Genomic DNA, 20,314 nt, shown 5'->3' with positions numbered 1-20,314 from the left:
CAGTCTGCAAGCCTTCCGGGAAGTCCGGCGGATTCTGACGTGGGTGGAAGACATGGCATCCACCATATCCGCAGTTCACATCCCAGGCGTGGAAAACTGGGAAGCAGACTTCCTCAGTCGCCAGGGTATGGACGCAGGGGAATGGTCTCTTCACCCGGACGTGTTTCAGGAGATCTGTCGCCGCTGGGGGATGCCTGACGTCGACCTAATGGCGTCCCGGCACAACAACAAGGTCCCGGCTTTCATGGCACGGTCTCACGATCACCGAGCTCTGGCGGCGGACGCCTTAGTTCAAGATTGGTCGCAGTTCCGGCTACCTTATGTGTTCCCACCTCTGGCACTGTTGCCCAGAGTGCTGCGCAAGATCAGGTCCGACTGCCGCCGCGCCATCCTCGTCGCTCCAGACTGGCCGAGGAGGTCGTGGTACCCGGATCTGTGGCACCTCACGGTAGGCCAACCGTGGGCACTACCAGACCGACCAGACTTGTTGTCCCAAGGGCCGTTTTTCCATCGGAATTCTGCGGCCCTGAACCTGACTGTGTGGCCATTGAGTCCTGGATCCTAGCGTCTTCAGGATTATCTCAAGAGGTCATTGCCACCATGAGACAGGCTAGAAAACCATCCTCCGCCAAGATCTACCACAGGACGTGGAAGATATTCTTATCTTGGTGCTCTGCTCAGGGAGTTTCTCCCTGGCCATTTGCATTGCCTACTCTTCTTTCCTTCCTGCAATCCGGTTTGGAAAAAGGTTTGTCGCTAGGCTCCCTTAAAGGACAAGTCTCAGCGCTATCTGTATTTTTTCAGAAACGCCTAGCACGACTTCCTCAGGTACGCACGTTCCTGCAAGGGGTTTGTCATATCGTCCCTCCTTACAAGCGGCCGTTAGAGCCCTGGGATCTGAACAGGGTTCTAATTGCTCTCCAGAAGCCGCCTTTCGAGCCTATGAGGGATGTTTCCTTTTCTCGCCTTTCACAGAAAGTGGCCTTTCTAGTAGCGGTCACGTCTCTTCGGAGAGTGTCCGAGCTAGCGGCGCTGTCATGCAAATCTCCCTTCCTGGTGTTTCACCAGGACAAGGTGGTTCTGCGCCCGATTCCGGAGTTTCTCCCTAAGGTGGTGTCACAAACCACCGGGGGGGTCACTCAGAAATCCCCCGCGCTGGCTACCAGTACGTCACAATCGGGGGGTAACAAGTGGGGGGTCACCCCTCCTTTATACCTCCCGACCGACAGACAGAGCACGTGACGCGCTCTCTAGCGCCCCTCTTATAGTCAGGCCAATTATGGAATTGCCCGACAATAAGCAAGGAGGCCGCTATACTACTTATGCCGATTATTGAAGGGTCCCCGGTGAGAGTAAGGTATATATTCCCCCGACCTCCGCGGGCGGAATATATAATATCTTCCCGAATCTCACTGGCCTCCCCACAATAATCCTTGGCACAACTCGCTGCCACCAACCGCTTCACGGTAACTATTAGCCGAACACACAGACGTGGGATTCAAGATCGAGATAACAGAACAGCCCAAGATTAATTATATAATTTAATCGCCTAAAGCACACTAGAAACTACAATATATACAACAGGGAATCTACAGAATATACATATGTCAGAGTACAGTTACAGATAAAAGCATGGGTTACAAACAGGCATACAATTCTATCAGTTACCTTGCGTGTCTGGCCACAGGGGGGCGCTGTAGACCAGGTTTCTAGGAACTCCCTCCACAGGTCTTTCCCAACCAGGCCCCCGAGCAGAAGAACGCTGGAAAATGGCCGAAGTAGGGTTATCAACCTGGCCAAATCCAGGTCCCCTCCTACCTTAGTGACCTCACAGGGAAGCACTGCCACTCCCCCTGCATGGATCAGAATTATCCAGCAAAGGGGATTTTGGCTATAACTTTGCCTGGGAGCGTCGTAGGCAGACGCCAATGCTCTCATTGTGACAGTTATGAATTTAGCTACAGAACGAGGGGACTCATGACCTGTCTGCCAGTTCCCCATTGGCTGATATCACGCCTGGGGCATTTCCCAATGTCCTGTTCCCATAAAAAGGGGGTGCCGGCATCGTCCACATGCGGAGACACCCTTTTTATGGTTGCCATATTTATCGGAAATATGGCTTGCGAGATATGAACCATTTTTTACTGGAGTCGTTCTGTCTGGCTATTTCCATAGCCTTGCTAATGAGCTAGCAGCTCCTACTACAGGGTGACAGCAGGGAGTCATCCTGGATCCATTGTCCTCACATCATCTCATTTCCATATCACAGGACACCTTCACAGATGGCCATGGGATTTGTTGCTAAACCAGTTGTGTAAAGGGAAGGGGGGTGACACCAGGAGAGGGCTTCCTGACATACTTGAATATCATGATTTATCGTCATATCTCCGGATTTACCTCACACCTCCCCCCTTTTGAGGGCGCTAGGGGGCAGCACACTCCGGTGTTCCCCCGTGCGCCCGTCCGCGACCTCTCCTTGTCGGGACAGCCCGTCTGCGTTACCGTGGTCACGGCCCCTTTTGTGGCGAATGGTGAAGTTGTATTGCTGGAGCGCAAGGCTCCATCGCAACAATCGCCCATTCGTCCCAGAGACGGTGTGCAACCAGCTGAGGGGATTGTGGTCCGTCTCCACGATGAAGTGGCGCCCGTATAGATAGGGTTGCAGACGCTGCAGGGCCCACACTATGGCCAGGCACTCCTTCTCCATTGTAGAATAGGCCACTTCCCTTGGTAACAGCTTCCGGCTCAGGTACAAGACTGGGTGCTCTTGGCTCGCAGAGTCCACCTGGCTGAGCACCGCACCGAGGCCGAAGTCACTGGCGTCGGTCTGTACTACAAACGGCCGCGTGAAGTCGGCTGCCTGTAGCACGGGCGGGCTGGACAGGGCGTCCTTTAGGGCCCGGAAGGCTGTCTCGCAGTCCACTGTCCAATCGACTGCAGAGGGCAGCTTCTTCTTGGTGAGGTCCGTCAGGGGCTTTGCCAGGCTACTATAGCATGGAACAAACCTCCTATAGTACCCAGCGGTCCCCAAGAAGGACATCACCTGCTTCTTGGTCCTGGGGGTGGGCCAGGATGCGATGGCTTCCACTTTCTCAGGCTCGGGCTTCAGTGTTCTCCCACCTACCCGGTGACCGAGGTACTGGACCTCGCTCATGGCCAGCTGACACTTTCCCGGCTTGATGGTCAAACCTGCCCGGTGGATCCGCCTGAGCACCTGTGCTAGATGCTCTAGGTGGTCCTCCCAGGTGGGACTAAAGACGGCAATGTCATCCAGGTACGCGGCCGCGTACCCTTCAAGTCCCTTGAGCAGGGTGTTGACCATCCGCTGGAAAGTGGCAGGGGCATTCCTCATCCCGAATGGCATCACCGTGGACTCGTACAGTCCAAATGGGGTAATAAAGGCAGAGCGTTCCCTGGCCTTGCGAGTCAGGGGGATCTGCCAATATCCCCGGCTCAGGTCCATGATGGTCAGGTACTGAGCCCCGGCCAACTGATCGAGCAGGTCATCGATGCGTGGCATTGGGTACGCATCGGCGACCGTGACAGCATTGAGCCCCCTGTAGTCCACGCAGAACCGAGTGGTTCGGTCCTTCTTAGGGACGAGGACTACAGGCGAGGCCCAAGCGCTGTTGGATGCCTGGATCACCCCCAGCTTCAGCATCTCGTCAATCTCCTGGCGCATGTGTTGCTGCACCTCCAGGGAGACCCGATATGCTGAACGCCGGATCGGGGGATGATCCCCAGTGTCCACGTGATGGACAGCCAAGTCAGTCCTTCCGGGCTGGTTGGTAAACAACCCCCGGAAGGGGAGGAGGGTGGCCCACAGCTGGGACCGTTGGTCTTCCAAGAGCTGGTGGCCGACCTCCACATCCTCAATGGATCCGCCTGCCCTAACCTGGGCTAGCATATCCAAGAGGGTTTCCGCTTCTCCCTCCTCGGGCAGGTTGCACACGGGGAGCGCACATGCCTCCCGCTCATGATGTGCCTTCATCATGTTCACATGGAAGGGCTTCCGCCTTCCACGGGCAGGGTCCAGGGTGACCAGGTACGTCACAGGGTTGAGCTGCTGGTACACGAGGTATGGGCCTTCCCAGGCTGCCTGAAGCTTGTCCTGTGGTACGGGGACCAGTACCCACACCTCTTGACCCACTTGGTAGGTCCTCTCACAAGCGTTCTGGTCGTACCAACGCTTCTGATCGGCCTGGGCTTGAGCCATATTGTCGTGTACCAGTTGCGTCAAGGCCTGCATTTTGTCCCGGAAGCGCATGACATACTCGATAACCGACACTCCAGGGGTGGCCAAATCCCCTTCCCAAGCCTCTTTCACCAGAGCCAGGGGGCCCCGCACACGTCGCCCGTACAGGAGCTCAAACGGTGAGAATCCTGTTGAGGCCTGTGGAACCTCCCGGTAAGCAAATAACAGGTGTGGGAGATACCGCTCCCAGTCACGCCCATGGGAGTCGACCAACATCTTAAGCATCTGCTTTAAGGTGCCATTGAACCGCTCGCACAGGCCATTAGTCTGTGGATGGTACGGGCTGGCCACCAGATGTCGCACCTGGACTTGCTTACAGAGGGCCTCCATCAGCTGGGACATGAATTGGGTCCCCCGGTCAGTGAGCATTTCCTGGGGAAAACCAACTCGGGAGAAAATCTCCAGCAATGCGGTGGCCACCTTGTCAGCCCGAATGGACGACAAGGCCACTGCCTCTGGGTACCGGGTGGCATAGTCCACTACCGTCAGTATGAAGCGTTTCCCGGAGCTGCTGGGGATGGCCAGCGGGCCGACCAGATCCACAGCCACCCTCCTGAAAGGCTCATCGATGATTGGCAGAGATACCAGTGGGGCTTTGGGGCGTGGCCCCGCCTTCCCCACTCTCTGACAGGTTTCACACGAACGGCAGTAGGCAGCCACATCGGCCCCCATTTTTGGCCAGTAGAAATGCTGGTTTAACCTGGCCTTGGTCTTAGCGATCCCCAGGTGTCCGGCCATCGGAATCTCATGGGCGATCCGCAACAACTCCGTCCGGAACGGATAGGGTACCACCAACTGTCGGTCCCTGGGCCACGCCTCCGGTGAACCCTGCTGGACCGTGGCCCGGTACAGCCGTCCTTGGTCCCAGACCACTCGCTCCGGGTCCGAGTCCGAGGGAGGCTGTGCCGCCTGCTCCTTTAGAGCTTTCAGGCTGTCGTCAGCTTCTAACGCTGCCTGAAACTCCTGACTAGATGTGGCCAGAATCGACGAGACTGTCACATCTTCAGTCAGTACCCCGGGACCTGTGTCCTGGCCTCCACCTGACTCGGCTGCCACTTGGTCAGAAGGGGAAGAGCTATCGGACCTCCGGGAGGCCCCTTGGCTTCCAGCACTCCCACTGCGGGTGACAGCGGCCACAGCCGCTGCGACCGTGGGTCGTGCCTGCTCCTCCTCCGTTCCTGACCAAGTCGCCGGTTCAGGCAGACCTACCTGGCTTCCTGACACCCCGGTTGTGGGGGAACCATGCACCGAGATCTTACCTGGGAGCACTTCCGCTCCTGGACTGGCCCCAATCTCACCTGCCTGTTCCCCTCCTGCAGCAACAGAACCCCGCTGTGAAATCTCTGGGGACCCCACATTTGCTGTGGTAGCCCCCACCCCACACACTGGTCCTCCCCCTGCAGCACCCTGCTCTCTGCTTATCCCTGCAGAGGGCAGCAGATCCCAGCTCACAGGCTGGTTACTTGTAGAGGCATTGTCACACCTTTCTCTGACCCCCTCCCCTGTCACAGCTGCAGCTGTGTGTGTGTCTATGGTGTCTGTGCAAGCAGAAATATCAGAGTTCACTCCCTCCTCCCTTACATCATTCATAGATAACACATTAACATTGTCAGGAGTCATGTCCGTACTGGCTGAAGGTTCAGCCCTTGGTTGGGGCCCAAACTGGGAGGTTATCTGCCCCAAATCTGTCCCAAGTAGCACGTTTGCAGGGATCCGATCAGTTACCCCCACCTCCCTCACCCCTCGCCCTGCGCCCCAGTCCACATAAACGTCAGCAACAGGCAGCGCCGGGTCAATGCCTCCAATCCCGGAGACAGCGAGGGTTTTTCCAGGGATCAAGTCTTGGGGGGACACCATCTCAGGCCGCACCAGAGTCACTTCCGAGGCGCTGTCTCGCAGTCCTATGGTCACAGACTGGCCGACGGTGACAGGTTGGAAGCTGTCCAGGGACCTACCACCACCCCCACCCACACAATACACCTTGGGCGGCCCTTGGGACGGGGACGGAGCCGGGGCCTTGGGACGCTGAGGGCACATGGCCTTGAAGTGTCCAGGTAAGTTGCACTGGTGGCACCGTCTTGGTTCTGCCACGGGCCTGGAGAGGGGAGTTGAGGGGGACACCCCCTGCAGTCTAGGGGCAGGTGGGGCAGTCGCAGAGTTCATCTTACCCCCTCTCCAGGTGCTGCTGGTGGCTGCTCTCCTGGCTTCAGGAGCCCGATTGTTGGTGTAGTCATCGGCCAGGGCAGCTGTAGCCGTGGACCCCTTTGGCTTCTGGTCTCGGATGAACTGGCGGAGATCCTCAGGGCAGTTCCACAGGAGTTGCTCCGTGACGACCAAGTCCAGGATCTCTGGTCCGGTGGAAAGCTGCAGGCCTTGGGTCCAGTGGTCGGCAGCTCGGGCAAGTGCCCGCCGGTGGTCAGCCCAGGAGTCCTTTGGTCCCTTCTGCAGCGTCCGGAACTTCTTGCGGTAGGACTCCGGGGTGAGGTTGTACTGTTGGATCAGGGCCCGCTTGATGGTGTCGTAGCCCTGATCCGCCTCAGCAGGCAAGTCCCCAAGGATATCCAGGGCCTTACCCCTTAAACGGGGGGTCAGGTATTTGGCCCACTGGTCCTTGTTCAGATGATGCTGCAAGCAAGTCCGTTCAAAAGCAGTCAAGAAAGAGTCCAAGTCTCCATCCTTCTCCAGCACTGGGAAGTCCTCAACACGGACCTTTGGGAGTTTGGTGTCTTGAAGGTCACGTGTGGCTGATGAGGGCCGGAGCTGAGCTAGCTGCAGCTGGTAGTCACGCTCTGCCTGGCGCTCTTCACGCGCTGCCTGCCGCTCCGCAGCCTCACGCGCTGCTTGCCGCTCTGCCTGCCGCTCTCGCTCGGCCATGAGTATGTCGTAGCCCTCCCGGTCTCCAGCCTGGCGTAGGGCCATAGCCATTTGAAGAAGGCTATCCGAGCCTCCCAGGCTCGGTGGAATGGCACGTGGTGATCTGCGGCACGCTGCAGAGCTAGGCGATTCACTGTCCATTGCAGAGCGGAGGGCTGGCATCTGGCTCGTTGAGGACCCTTGGGCGAGCTCTTCCTCATTTTGCCCAGCAGTGCTAGGTTGTGCGATGTCCTCTGCAGAGCCGTTCTCTGGCGTCGGGCTCCTGGAGGACTCGTGGACAACCTCCTCATCGTCTCTGGCCTGCGCATCGGCCATTCCTTTGGCTTTGCTCCTGGTGCTCTCAGCCATTGTTGCAGACTTTTGGTCACTGACACAGAACTGACACCTGATGCCTCCACACACCTTACAGTATCTGCACTCTGACACTCTAGTGTTGAGCTAGTCTGAAGACCCCAGCAGCCACAGCTGCTGCAGGCAGTCTTTAGTGTCTGGGAGTATGGGTCTCACACTCACACACACTATTATCTCGATCCCACCGCTTGCCACCAATATGTCACAAACCACCGGGGGGGTCACTCAGAAATCCCCCGCGCTGGCTACCAGTACGTCACAATCGGGGGGTAACAAGTGGGGGGTCACCCCTCCTTTATACCTCCCGACCGACAGACAGAGCACGTGACGCGCTCTCTAGCGCCCCTCTTATAGTCAGGCCAATTATGGAATTGCCCGACAATAAGCAAGGAGGCCGCTATACTACTTATGCCGATTATTGAAGGGTCCCCGGTGAGAGTAAGGTATATATTCCCCCGACCTCCGCGGGCGGAATATATAATATCTTCCCGAATCTCACTGGCCTCCCCACAATAATCCTTGGCACAACTCGCTGCCACCAACCGCTTCACGGTAACTATTAGCCGAACACACAGACGTGGGATTCAAGATCGAGATAACAGAACAGCCCAAGATTAATTATATAATTTAATCGCCTAAAGCACACTAGAAACTACAATATATACAACAGGGAATCTACAGAATATACATATGTCAGAGTACAGTTACAGATAAAAGCATGGGTTACAAACAGGCATACAATTCTATCAGTTACCTTGCGTGTCTGGCCACAGGGGGGCGCTGTAGACCAGGTTTCTAGGAACTCCCTCCACAGGTCTTTCCCAACCAGGCCCCCGAGCAGAAGAACGCTGGAAAATGGCCGAAGTAGGGTTATCAACCTGGCCAAATCCAGGTCCCCTCCTACCTTAGTGACCTCACAGGGAAGCACTGCCACTCCCCCTGCATGGATCAGAATTATCCAGCAAAGGGGATTTTGGCTATAACTTTGCCTGGGAGCGTCGTAGGCAGACGCCAATGCTCTCATTGTGACAGTTATGAATTTAGCTACAGAACGAGGGGACTCATGACCTGTCTGCCAGTTCCCCATTGGCTGATATCACGCCTGGGGCATTTCCCAATGTCCTGTTCCCATAAAAAGGGGGTGCCGGCATCGTCCACATGCGGAGACACCCTTTTTATGGTTGCCATATTTATCGGAAATATGGCTTGCGAGATATGAACCATTTTTTACTGGAGTCGTTCTGTCTGGCTATTTCCATAGCCTTGCTAATGAGCTAGCAGCTCCTACTACAGGGTGACAGCAGGGAGTCATCCTGGATCCATTGTCCTCACATCATCTCATTTCCATATCACAGGACACCTTCACAGATGGCCATGGGATTTGTTGCTAAACCAGTTGTGTAAAGGGAAGGGGGGTGACACCAGGAGAGGGCTTCCTGACATACTTGAATATCATGATTTATCGTCATATCTCCGGATTTACCTCACAGGTGGTATCCCCCTTTCATCTCAATCAGGATATCGTCTTACCTTCTTTGTGTCCTCATCCAGTTCATCAATGTGAAAAGGATTTGCATTTGTTGGATCTGGTGAGAGCACTCAGAATCTACATTTCCCGCACGGCGCCTCTGCGCCGCTCGGATGCACTCTTTGTCCTTGTCGCTGGTCAGCGTAAAGGGTCGCAAGCTTCCAAATCCACCCTGGCTCGGTGGATCAAGGAACCAATTCTTGAAGCCTACCGTTCTGCTGGGATTCCGGTTCCCTCAGGGCTGAAGGCCCATTCTACCAGAGCCGTGGGTGCATCCTGGGCATTACGGCACCAGGCTACGGCTCAGCAGGTGTGCCAGGCGGCTACCTGGTCGAGTCTGCACACTTTTACCAAGCATTATCAGGTGCATACCTACGCTTCGGCGGACGCCAGCCTAGGTAGACAAGCCCTTCAGGCGGCGGTTGCCCACCTGTAGGAAAGGGCTGTTTTTACGGCCCTATCACGAGGTGTTATTTTACCCACCCAGGGACTGCTTTTGGACGTCCCAATTGTCTGGGTCTCCCAATTAGGAGCGACAAAGAAGAAGGGAATTTTGTTTACTTACCGTAAATTCCTTTTCTTCTAGCTCCAATTGGGAGACCCAGCGCCCGCCCTGTTTTCTTAGGGATTTTTGTTTTTTCAGATACACATGTTGTTCATGTTGAATGGTTTCAGTTCTCCGATGTTTCTTCGGATCGAATTTGTTTTTAAACCAGTTATTGGCTTTCCTCCTTCTTGCTCTTGCACTAAAACTGAGGAGCCCGTGATCCCACGGGGGGTGTATAGGCAGAAGGGGAGGGGCTTTACACTTTTAAGTGTAGTGCTTTGTGTGGCCTCCGGAGGCAGTAGCTATACACCCAATTGTCTGGGTCTCCCAATTGGAGCTAGAAGAAAAGGAATTTACGGTAAGTAAACAAAATTCCCTTCTTTAGCGAGGCAGTGGTGGTCTTGGAGGTGTTTGGGGTCGTTTGGCTGGAATATGAAGGGAGTGGATCCTGCTCTGCTTCAGTATGTCACAGGACATGTCTGCATTCATGGTTCCCTCAATGAACTGTAGCTCCCCACAGCTGGCAGCACTTGCGTAGCCCCAAACCATGACCCTCCTCCATCATGCCTGACTGTAGGTAGGACACTCTTGTCTTTGTCCCCTTCAGCTGGTGGCCCTCTCACAGGCTTGACACTATCTCAACCAAATAAGTATATCTTGGTCTCATCAGACCACAGGATGGTTCCAGTAATCCATGTAAGGCTATGTGCGCACAGTGCGTTTTTCGGGTGCGTTTTTGGCCTCAAAACTGCAGGACTTTGCTTCCCCAGCAAAGTCTGAGTTTTCATTTTTGCTGTCCGCACACATCTGTTTTTTTTTTACCTGCGTTTTTGAGTTAAAAAAAAAATGGACATGTCAGTTCTTTCCTGCGTTTTTCTGCATTTTCCGCCCATGCAATGCATTTGAAAAACGCAGCAAAACGCAGAGATCAAAAACGCAGCAAAACGCACCAAATCGCGGCAAAAATGCATGCGTTTTTTGATGCGTTTTTTCGACGCAGGTGCGTTTTTGTGCGTTTTTAGCGGCCAAAAACGCAGCGTCAAAAACACGCAGTGTGCGAACCTAGCCTAAAGGTCCAGTCACACTAAGCAACTTACCAGCGATCCCAACAACGATAGGGATCGCTGGTAAGTTGCTAGGAGGTTGCTGGTGAGATGTCACACTGCGACGCTCCAGCGATCCCACCAGCAACCTGACCTGGCAGGGATCGCTGGAGCGTCGCTACACAAGTTGCTGTTGAGCTCACCAGCAACCAGTGACAAGCCCCCAGCGCCGCGTGGAAGATGCTGCGTTTGGTAACTAAGGTAAATATCGGGTAACCAACCCGATATTTACCTTGGTTACCACGGCACGCAGCTACACGTGCAGAGAGCAGGGAGCAGCGCACACTGAGCGCTGGCTCCCTGCTCTCCTAGTTACAGCACACATCGGGTTAATTACCCGATGTGTGCTGCAGCTCCATGTGCACAGAGCAGGGAGCAGCGCACAATGCTTAGCGCTGGCTCCTTGCTCTCCAAGTTACAGCACACATCGGGTTAATTACCCGATGTGTGCTGCAGCTAAATGTGCACAGAGCAGGTAGCAGCGCACAATGCTTAGCGCTGGCTCCTTGCTCTCCTAGTTACAGCACACATCGGGTTAATTAACCCGATGTGTGCTGCAGCTAAATGTGCACAGAGCAGGGAGCAGCGCACAATGCTTAGCGCTGGCTCCTTGCTCTCCTAGTTACATCACACATCGGGTTAATTAACCCGATGTGTGCTGCAGCTACATGTGCACAGAGCAGGAGCCGGCAGCACAGGCAGTGAGAGCGGCGGAGGCTGGTATCAAAGGTAAATATCGGGTAACCAAGGACAGGGCTTCTTGGTTACCCGATGTTTACATTGGTTACCAGCCTCCGCAGAAGCCGGCTCCTGCTGCCTGCACATTTAGTTGTTGCTGTCACACACAGCGATCTGTGCTTCACAGCGGGACAGCAACAACTAAAAAATGGCCCAGGACATTCAGCAACAACCAACGACCTCACAGCAGGGGCCAGGTTGTTGCTGGATGTCACACACAGCAACATCGCTAGCAACGTCACAAAAGTTGTTCGTTAGCAGCGATGTTGCTAGCGATGTTGCTTAGTGTGACGGGGCCTTTAGTCTGCTTGTCAGAAAGCTGTTTCAGAGATTTCTTGTGCATTATCTTTAAGAGGCTTCCTTCTGGGATGACAGCCATGCAGAGCAATGTGATGCAGTGTGTGGCGTATGGTCTGAGCACTGACAGGTGGACTCCACACACACACACACACACACACACACACACACACACACACACACACACACACACACACACACACACACACACACACACACACACACACACTCCTGTAACCTCTGCAATGAGTGGCGTATGGTCTGAGCACTGACAGGTGGACCCCTCACCCCTGTAACCTCTGCAATGAGTGACGTATGGTCTGAGCACTGACAGGCGGACCCCTCACCCCTGTAACCTCTGCAGCAATCCTGGTAGCACCCATACATTTTGTTGTGAAAAGATGACCTCTGGATATGATGCTGAGCACGTGCTCTCAGCTTCTTTGCTTGCCCATGGTGAGACCTCTTCTGAGTGGATCCTGTCTTGTTAAACCGCTGTATAGACTTGGCCATCCTGCTGCAGCTCGGTGTTTTTGGCGGTTGCAATCTTCTTTATAGCCTCGGCCATCTTTATATAGAGGAACAATTCTTTTTTTTCCAGTTCCTCAGAATTCTTTGCCATGAGGAGCCATGCTGATCTTCCAGTGACCAGTATGAGAGAGAGAACACCAAATGTAACACCCCTGCCCCCCATTCTCACCTGAGACCTTATAACACTGAGTCACATTACACTGGGGTGGGAAAATGGCTAATTGGGCCCAATTTGTTTGTTTTCATTTGGGGGTGTACTCACTTTTGTTACCAGCTGTTTAGACATTAAAGCTTTTCTGACAGATCCAACTGCCTAATTTCAACTGCCAGATCTTAGAAAAATAATTTTTCTACTGTGCGGTACGAGTTATATGGTTTGTTCTTGTGCTAAAGCCTTGCCTCTCTCCCACATATTCAGTCATTACAGTGGTGAGATTAAATAATTGGACATGTACCTGCCAAAAATGATCTCAGACCTCAAAGCTCATATATATTTTTTTTTTTTCTTTTTGCTTCCATTTTGTCTTCCCAGGCACTTCAAGACGGACCAAAAGACAAAAAGGATGAGTGAAGATTGTGCCAATAGTCAGAAGCTATCAACATCGAGCTGTCCCGCTATTCTCACGAGTGTTGGCTGAGCGGAAAATACCCCCGCCATCATCATCCTCACTACTTATTACCACCACTTTGCTTGTGTTTGTCCTTTTTTTTAAAGGTTTTCACAAATAATCACTACCAGCACATGGAAATCTCTTTAAAAGAACACCCCAGGCAAAACCAATACTGTCTTGTAACTAATTCTGGATCCTTGGGGGTGGAGCTTGACTAAAGGGAGGGGTTTGTTGTGTCATGCTCCTCCCCTGCGCAGCCATGTATCAGTTTTGCCTTTCATTCTGGGCGTTTTGTGTATTTTCTACAAATGCTTTCTCATGTTCGCAGCTTTCGGATTTCGGCAGGGGGGCACGGTTGCCTGGCGTATCGTTTTTATAGTCACGTGTATTAGCCGGTCGATCCGGGTCACGGCTGCTAGTGCGATATTGACGCACCAGTCATGTCCTGGACAACCCAAAGCAACGGCTACCGCACGGCGTCTGTAGTGTCGTCCTGTGGAGCAGGAAGGGTTAAATGGTGGTCCATATATTTTTTTTTTTAGGGTGTTTTTTTTTCTTCCATTTCTAGCCCTGTTAATACCACGCCCTCCGCTTCATACGTTTACATTGGAGCCTATAGGTTTATTATACGCCTGTTTTGGTTTTTTTTGTCTTTTTCTATTCTTTATGGCCCCTGCTTCTCTTTTTATGATGTGCGTTATCAGAATACCTCTGTTGGACGGTTACGATATGTAATAAAGTGATTTAATTCCATCTCCAGCCTATACCCGTGTTACAAGGTTATGGACGCCGCTTATCACTTCCTCACACATCCACCTGTAATTTTCCACTCTGTCCTCAGCGGAAAGCGGCCTGGTATTTTGCTGCAGTTTCTCGTTGGTTTTTTGTGACTTTCCGAAAAGTGTGCCAACTCTTGGCCATAGCCACCCTACTGTTATGGCCGCCATTGAAGGGGTAAACGTAATTAGAGGGGGGACGTACCGCGGGGACACGCACTTTTATGGAGTAGTTGTGCACTTTTTTGACTGACGCTCCATTCATTCCCCATAGAGGATGAAGAGTGGTAGAAAGGCATCTATCTTGTTGCTCCATTTTGTCATGGGCAGTAAAGTGTCCCGTTTTCCTATCGGTGGAGATCCAAGCTCTCATCTCAGATCATGAAGTTATCATAACTAGTTACTATTAACTAGTGATGAGCGGGCACTACCATGCTCAGGTGCTCCGGTACTCGTAACTAGTGATGAGCGGGCACTACCATGCTCAGGTGCTCCGGTACTCGTAACTAGTGATGAGAGGGCACTACCATGCTCAGGTGCTCGGGTACTCGTAACTAGTGATGAGAGGGCACTACCATGCTCAGGTGCTCAGTACTCGTAACTAGTGTTGAGCGAGCACTACCATGCTCTGGTTCTCTGTACTGGTAACTAGTGATGAGTGGGCACTACCATGCTCGGGTGCTCAGTACTGGTAACTAGTGATGAGCGGGCACTACCATGCTCAGGTGCGCGATACTCGTAACTAGTGATGAGCGGGCACTACCATGCTCGGGTGCTCAGTACTGGTAACTAGTGATGAGCGGCCACTATCATGCTCAGGTGCGCGATACTCGTAACTAGTGACGAGCGGGCACTACCATGCTCGGGTGCTCAGTACTGGTAACTAGTGATGAGCGGGCACTACCATGCTCGGGTGCTCAGTACTGGTAACTAGTGATGAGTGGTCACTACCATGCTCAGGTGCGCGATACTCGTAACTAGTGATGACTAGTCATATGTAGCAGTTCTATGCTTGGATGTGAAGTCAATGGGGTCTTCGAGCATTTTTCTGGAAGACTTCCATAACACTCTGGTACTCTAATTGTGCCCATCTGAGCATCCAATTGCTCTTAACGAGTACGGAGCACCCGAGCATGGTAGTGCCCGTTCATCACTAGTTACTAGTACTGAGCACCCGAGCATGGTAGTGCCCACTCATCGCTAGTTACGAGTACCGAGCATGGTAGTGCCTGCTCATCGCTAGTTATGAGTGCCGAGCATGGTAGTGCCCGCTCATCGCTAGTGCAAAATATTTGCATAGTAAGGTTGACGACAAAAAAAACGTTCTCCCAGGTGTTCCCATTGTCTGGTAGCCGCTTCGTTCGCAGTCCTCACTGCCTTGCTTCCTGTCCTGTGCCGGCACAGGACACTCTTCCTTGGCACATGACCGGTTCGTCACAGTGGCTCATGTGTGGACATCCCATATCTAAGTGGTGTCTTTGGAGTTGGAGATCACCTGGCGCTGTACTGTCCTGGCACAGGATTCCTCTGTTCTAGGTGTTCTCCACCGTTTGTTTTCAGACATGGAAATGGTAAGTGTGATTTCTTTACGGCATATAATAAAGTATTGTGTTGATAATGAAACCTTTTAAATTAGGGTATTGATAGGATTCCTAAATAAACTTTCTTCGGCGCTCCATTGGGAGACCCAGACGATTGGGTGTATAGCTACTGCCTCCGGAGGCCACACAAAGCATTACACTAAAAAGTGTAAGGCCCCTCCCCTTCTGGCTATACACCCCCCGTGGGATCACGGGCTGCTCAGTTTTCAAGCTTTGTGCGAAGGAGGTCAGACATCCACGCATAGCTCCACTGTTTAGTCAGCAGTAGCTGCTGACTATGTCGGATGGAAGAAAAGAGGGCCCATACTAGGGCCCCCAGCATGCTCCCTTCTCACCCCACTTTTGTCGGCGGTGTTTGTTAAGGTTGAGGTACCCATTGCGGGTACGGAGGCTGGAGCCCACATGCTGTTTTCCTTCCCCATCCCCCTGAAGGGCTCTGGTGAAGTGGGATCTTACCGGCCTCCAGGCTCTGAGGCCGGGCTCCATCCACAGACCCGGAGAACCTGCTGGATACGGAGCTGGGTACCGTCAGGGACAAGGCCCTGCAACATTCAGGTACTCTGTGTCCCCGTGCAGACAGGCACAGACACACTCCAGCGTTGCTGGGTGTGCTAGTGCGCCGGGGACAGTAGCGCTGCGCGCTTGGGCTATACTCACTGCAGCTTAGCTGCAGTGAGTTTATTTGTGGGGAACTACCGCGCCGGCCGCCCCTAGAGGCTGCGGCGCGGCTGTGACTTGTGGTGCGCCGGGGACTTCGCGCTGACCGTGCTTTTACGACGGCAGCGCTTATAAATCTAGTCCCCGGCTTTTGCGGCCTAGTTCCGTTTCGTTCCCGCCCCCAGCCCTGTCAGTCAGGGAAGGGGCGAGACGCTGTATAATGATCAGCGCCGAAGGGCTGGAGTCGTATTTACATACTCCAGCCCTCTCACTGGGCACAGTGGGACGCCAGTTTCCCGCGCTTTGTCTGCAGCACGCCCACGGCCCGCCCCTCTTCACAGGACGCCGGCAGCCATTCCTGCATGCAGTCTGAGCTGGAGAACGGACATAGCCCTGGGAGATCCAGACAGGGGATTCTGGCGACCACACACCCGCTTTTAAGCGGGCGGTAAGCAGAACCTAGGTGCTGACCCCACTAGTGCCACAGTGTTGTTTAGTGTACTTTTGTCTGTACCTATATATATTGCACTGTACGGTCGCTTCTTGGCTTTATACCCTATATTGCTCTGAGGAGACGACAGCATGTCATCCGCAAAAAGCAAGGGTGCCAAGGCACAGGCTTTATATGCTGCTTGTACCGCATGTGGGGCTGATCTACCGGCAGGTTCCTCTGACCCCCATTGTGTGCAATGTTCGGTCCCTGTGCCACTTCGTCAGCCGGAGTCTATGCTAGTAGTGGCCCAGGCAGAGATGCCTGTGAATCCTGCCCCGGTGACGGGGACAGAGTTTGCAGTTTTTGCTGATAAAATGTCTGTGACTATGACAAAAATTCTAGAATCTTTGCAGTCCAGGCCGGTCGCTCAGACCATGGGCACTGTTGATTCACTGTTCCCCGGTCCCCCTCAGTTGGAACTAATCCGTGCTCCAAGGGGGTCCCACGCATCACAGGCTGAAGGCTCTGACTCGGACGACAGTCCCAGGCAGCCTAAGCGAGCTCGCTGGGAGAGACCCTCGGCGTCATCACGCTGGTCAGGGTCTCAGCGAGAGGATTCTCTGTATGATGAGACAGAGGTAGATGATCAGGAGTCTAATCCTGAGACTGCTCTCAACCTGGATACTCCTGATGGTGACGCCATGGTGAATGACCTTATAGCGGCCATCAATAGACTGTTGGATATTTCTCCCCCAGCCCCTCCAGCGGAGGAGGCAGCTGCACAGCAAGAGAAATTCCATTTCAGATATCCCAAGCGTAAATTGAGTACTTTTCTAGACCACTCTGACTTCAGAGAAGCAGTCCAGAAACATCATGCTTATCCAGATAAGCGTTTTTCCAAGCGTCTTAAGGATACACGTTATCCTTTTCCCCCTGACGTGGTCAAACGCTGGACCCAGTGTCCAAAGGTGGACCCCCCAATCTCCAGGCTTGCGGCTAGATCCATAGTTGCAGTGGAAGATGGGGCTTCACTTAAAGATGCCACTGACAGGCAGATGGACCTTTTGGTTGAAATCTGTCTATGAAGCTATTGGCGCGTCGTTTGCTCCAGCATTCGCAGCCGTGTGGGCACTCCAAGCTATTTCAGCTGGTCTGGCGCAGGTGGACTCTGTCATACGTCCATCAGTGCCGCAGGTGGCGTCCTTAACCTCGCAAATGTCTGCGTTTGCGACTTACGCTATCAATGCTGTCCTGGACTCTACGAGCCGTACATCTATGGCGTCTGCCAACTCTGTCGTTTTACGCAGAGCCTTGTGGTTGAAAGAATGGAAAGCAGATTCTGCGTCCAAAAAATGCTTAACCAGTTTGCCATTATCTGGAGACAGACTGTTTGGTGAGCAATTGGCTGAAATCATTAAACAGTCCAAGGGTAAGGACTCTTCCTTACCCCAGCCCAGATCAAGCAAACCCCAACAGAGGAGGGGACAGTCGAGGTTTCGGTCCTTTCGAGGCTCGGGCAGGGCCCAATTCTCCTCGTCCAAAAGGACTCAGAAAGAGCAGAGGAGTTCAGATTCCTGGCGGGCTCACTCACGCCCAAAGAAAGCAGCCGGAGGAACCGCTTCCAAGGCGGCTGCCTCATGACTTTCAGCCTCCTCTCTCCGCATCCTCGGTCGGTGGCAGGCTCTCCCGCTTTGGCGACATTTGGCTGTCACAGGTCAAGGACCGGTGGGTGAGAGACGTTTTGTCTCACGGGTACAGGATAGAGTTCAGTTCTCGTCCTCCGCCTCGATTCTTCAGAACTTCCCCACCTCCCGACCGAGCCGATGCTCTTCTGCAGGCGGTGTGCTCCCTAAGGGCAGAAGGAGTGGTGATCCCTGTTCCTCCTCAGGAACAAGGTCAAGGTTTTTACTCCAATCTGTTTGTGGTACCAAAAAAGGACAGCTCTTTCCGTCCTGTTCTGGACCTAAAACTGCTCAACAAGCACGTGAAAATCAGGCGGTTCCGGATGGAATCCCTCCGCTCCGTCATTTCCTCGATGTCTCAAGGAGATTTTCTAGCATCAATAGACATCAAAGATGCTTATCTCCACGTGCCGATTGCTCCAGAGCACCAGCGTTTTCTACGCTTCGTGATAGGGGACAACCATCTTCAGTTCGTAGCCCTGCCATTTGGTCTGGCGACAGCCCCACGGTTTTCACCAAGGTCATGGCAGCAGTGGTAGCAGTCTTGCACTCTCAGGGACACTCGGTGATCCCTTACTTGGACGATCTACTTGTCAAGGCACCCTCTCAAGGAGCATGCCAACACAGCCTGAACGTTGCGCTGGAGACTCTCCAGACCTTCGGGTGGATCATCAACTTTTCAAAGTCAAACCTGTCACCGACCCAATCCCTAACATATCTTGGCATGGAGTTTCATACTCTCTCAGCGGTAGTGAAGCTTCCGCTGGACAAGCAGCGGTCACTACAGACAGGGGTGCAGTCTCTCCTTCAAGGCCAGTCGCACCCCTTAAGACGCCTCATGCACTTCCTAGGGAAGATGGTGGCAGCAAATCTGCGCCCACTTCAATGGGACATTCTCCGCCAATGGGACAGGAAGTCGACGTCCTTGGACAGGAAAGTCTCCCTTTCCCAGACGGCCAAGGACTCTCTTCAGTGGTGGCTTCTTCCCACCTCATTATCACAAGGAAGGTCCTTCCTACCCCCATCCTGGGCGGTGGTCACGACAGACGCGAGCCTGTCAGGGTGGGGAGCAGTTTTTCTCCACCACAGGGCTCAAGGTACGTGGACTCAGCAGGAGTCCACCCTTCAGATCAATGTTCTGGAAATCAGGGCAGTGTATCTTGCCCTACAAGCCTTCCAGCACTGGCTGGAAGGGAAGCAGATCCGAATTCAGTCGGACAACTCCACAGCGGTGGCATACATCAACCACCAAGGTGGGACACGCAGTCGGCAAGCCTTCCAGGAAGTCCGGCGGATTCTGATGTGGGTGGAAGCCACGGCCTCCACCATATCCGCAGTTCACATCCCCGGCGTAGAAAACTGGGAAGCAGACTTCCTCAGTCGCCAGGGCATGGACGCAGGGGAATGGTCCCTTCACCCGGACGTGTTTCAGGAAATCTGCCGCCGCTGGGGAGTGCCGGACGTCGACCTAATGGCGTCTCGGCACAACAACAAGGTCCCGACCTTCATGGCGAGGTCTCGCGATCAAAGAGCTCTGGCGGCAGACGCCTTGGTGCAAGATTGGTCGCAGTTCCAGCTTCCCTATGTGTTTCCCCCTCTGGCACTCTTGCCCAGAGTGCTACGCAAGATCAGGTCCGATTGCCGCCGCGTCTTACTCGTCGCCCCAGACTGGCCGAGGAGATCGTGGTACCCGGATCTGTGGCATCTCACGGTCGGCCAACCATGGGCGCTACCAGACCGGCCAGACTTACTGTCACAAGGGCCGTTTTTCCATCTGAATTCTGCGGCCCTGAACCTGACTGTGTGGCCATTGAGTCCTGGATCCTAGCGTCTTCAGGATTATCTCAAGGGGTCGTGGCCACCATGAGACAGGCTAGGAAGCCCACGTCTGCTAAGATCTATCACAGAACGTGGAAGATTTTCTTATCCTGGTGCTCTGCACAGGGAGTGTCCCCCTGGCCATTTGCATTGCCTACTTTTCTTTCCTTCCTGCAATCTGGTTTGGAAAAAGGCTTAGCGCTCGGCTCCCTTACAGGACAAGTCTCAGCGCTATCAGTATTTTTTCAGAAGCGTCTAGCACGACTTCCTCAGGTACGCACGTTCCTGCAGGGGGTTTGTCACATCGTCCCTCCGTACAAACGGCCGTTAGATCCATGGGATCTGAACAGGGTACTGGTTGCTCTCCAGAAGCCGCCCTTCGAGCCTCTGAAGGAGGTGTCACTTTCTCGACTCTCACAGAAAGTGGCCTTTCTGGTAGCGGTCACGTCTCTTCGGAGAGTGTCTGAGCTAGCAGCGCTGTCATCCAAAGCTCCCTTCCTGGTGTTTCACCA

At 53.7% G+C, this 20,314-nt stretch overlaps 1 protein-coding gene across 2 annotated transcripts in view; it reads left to right on the top strand.

The window, feature by feature from the left end:
• The window catches only part of BCAP31 (B cell receptor associated protein 31), a 96,568-nt gene extending 82,980 nt beyond the window's left edge, over positions 1-13,588 (top strand). For both annotated transcript variants that reach the window (XM_075322877.1, XM_075322876.1), the window contains exon 8: positions 12,757-13,588. In XM_075322877.1, the coding sequence (XP_075178992.1) occupies positions 12,757-12,795 (39 nt within the window). In that variant the 3' untranslated portion in view covers positions 12,796-13,588. The remainder of the gene's footprint in view (positions 1-12,756) is intronic.
• Positions 13,589-20,314: the final 6,726 nt, after the last annotated feature.

Source organism: Anomaloglossus baeobatrachus, chromosome 9 (genome assembly GCF_048569485.1).
Source record: "Anomaloglossus baeobatrachus isolate aAnoBae1 chromosome 9, aAnoBae1.hap1, whole genome shotgun sequence".
Taxonomy (NCBI): Eukaryota; Metazoa; Chordata; class Amphibia; order Anura; family Aromobatidae; genus Anomaloglossus; species Anomaloglossus baeobatrachus.
Note: the sequence above shows the minus strand (reverse complement) of the source record. Positions and strands in the feature narration are given on the sequence as shown.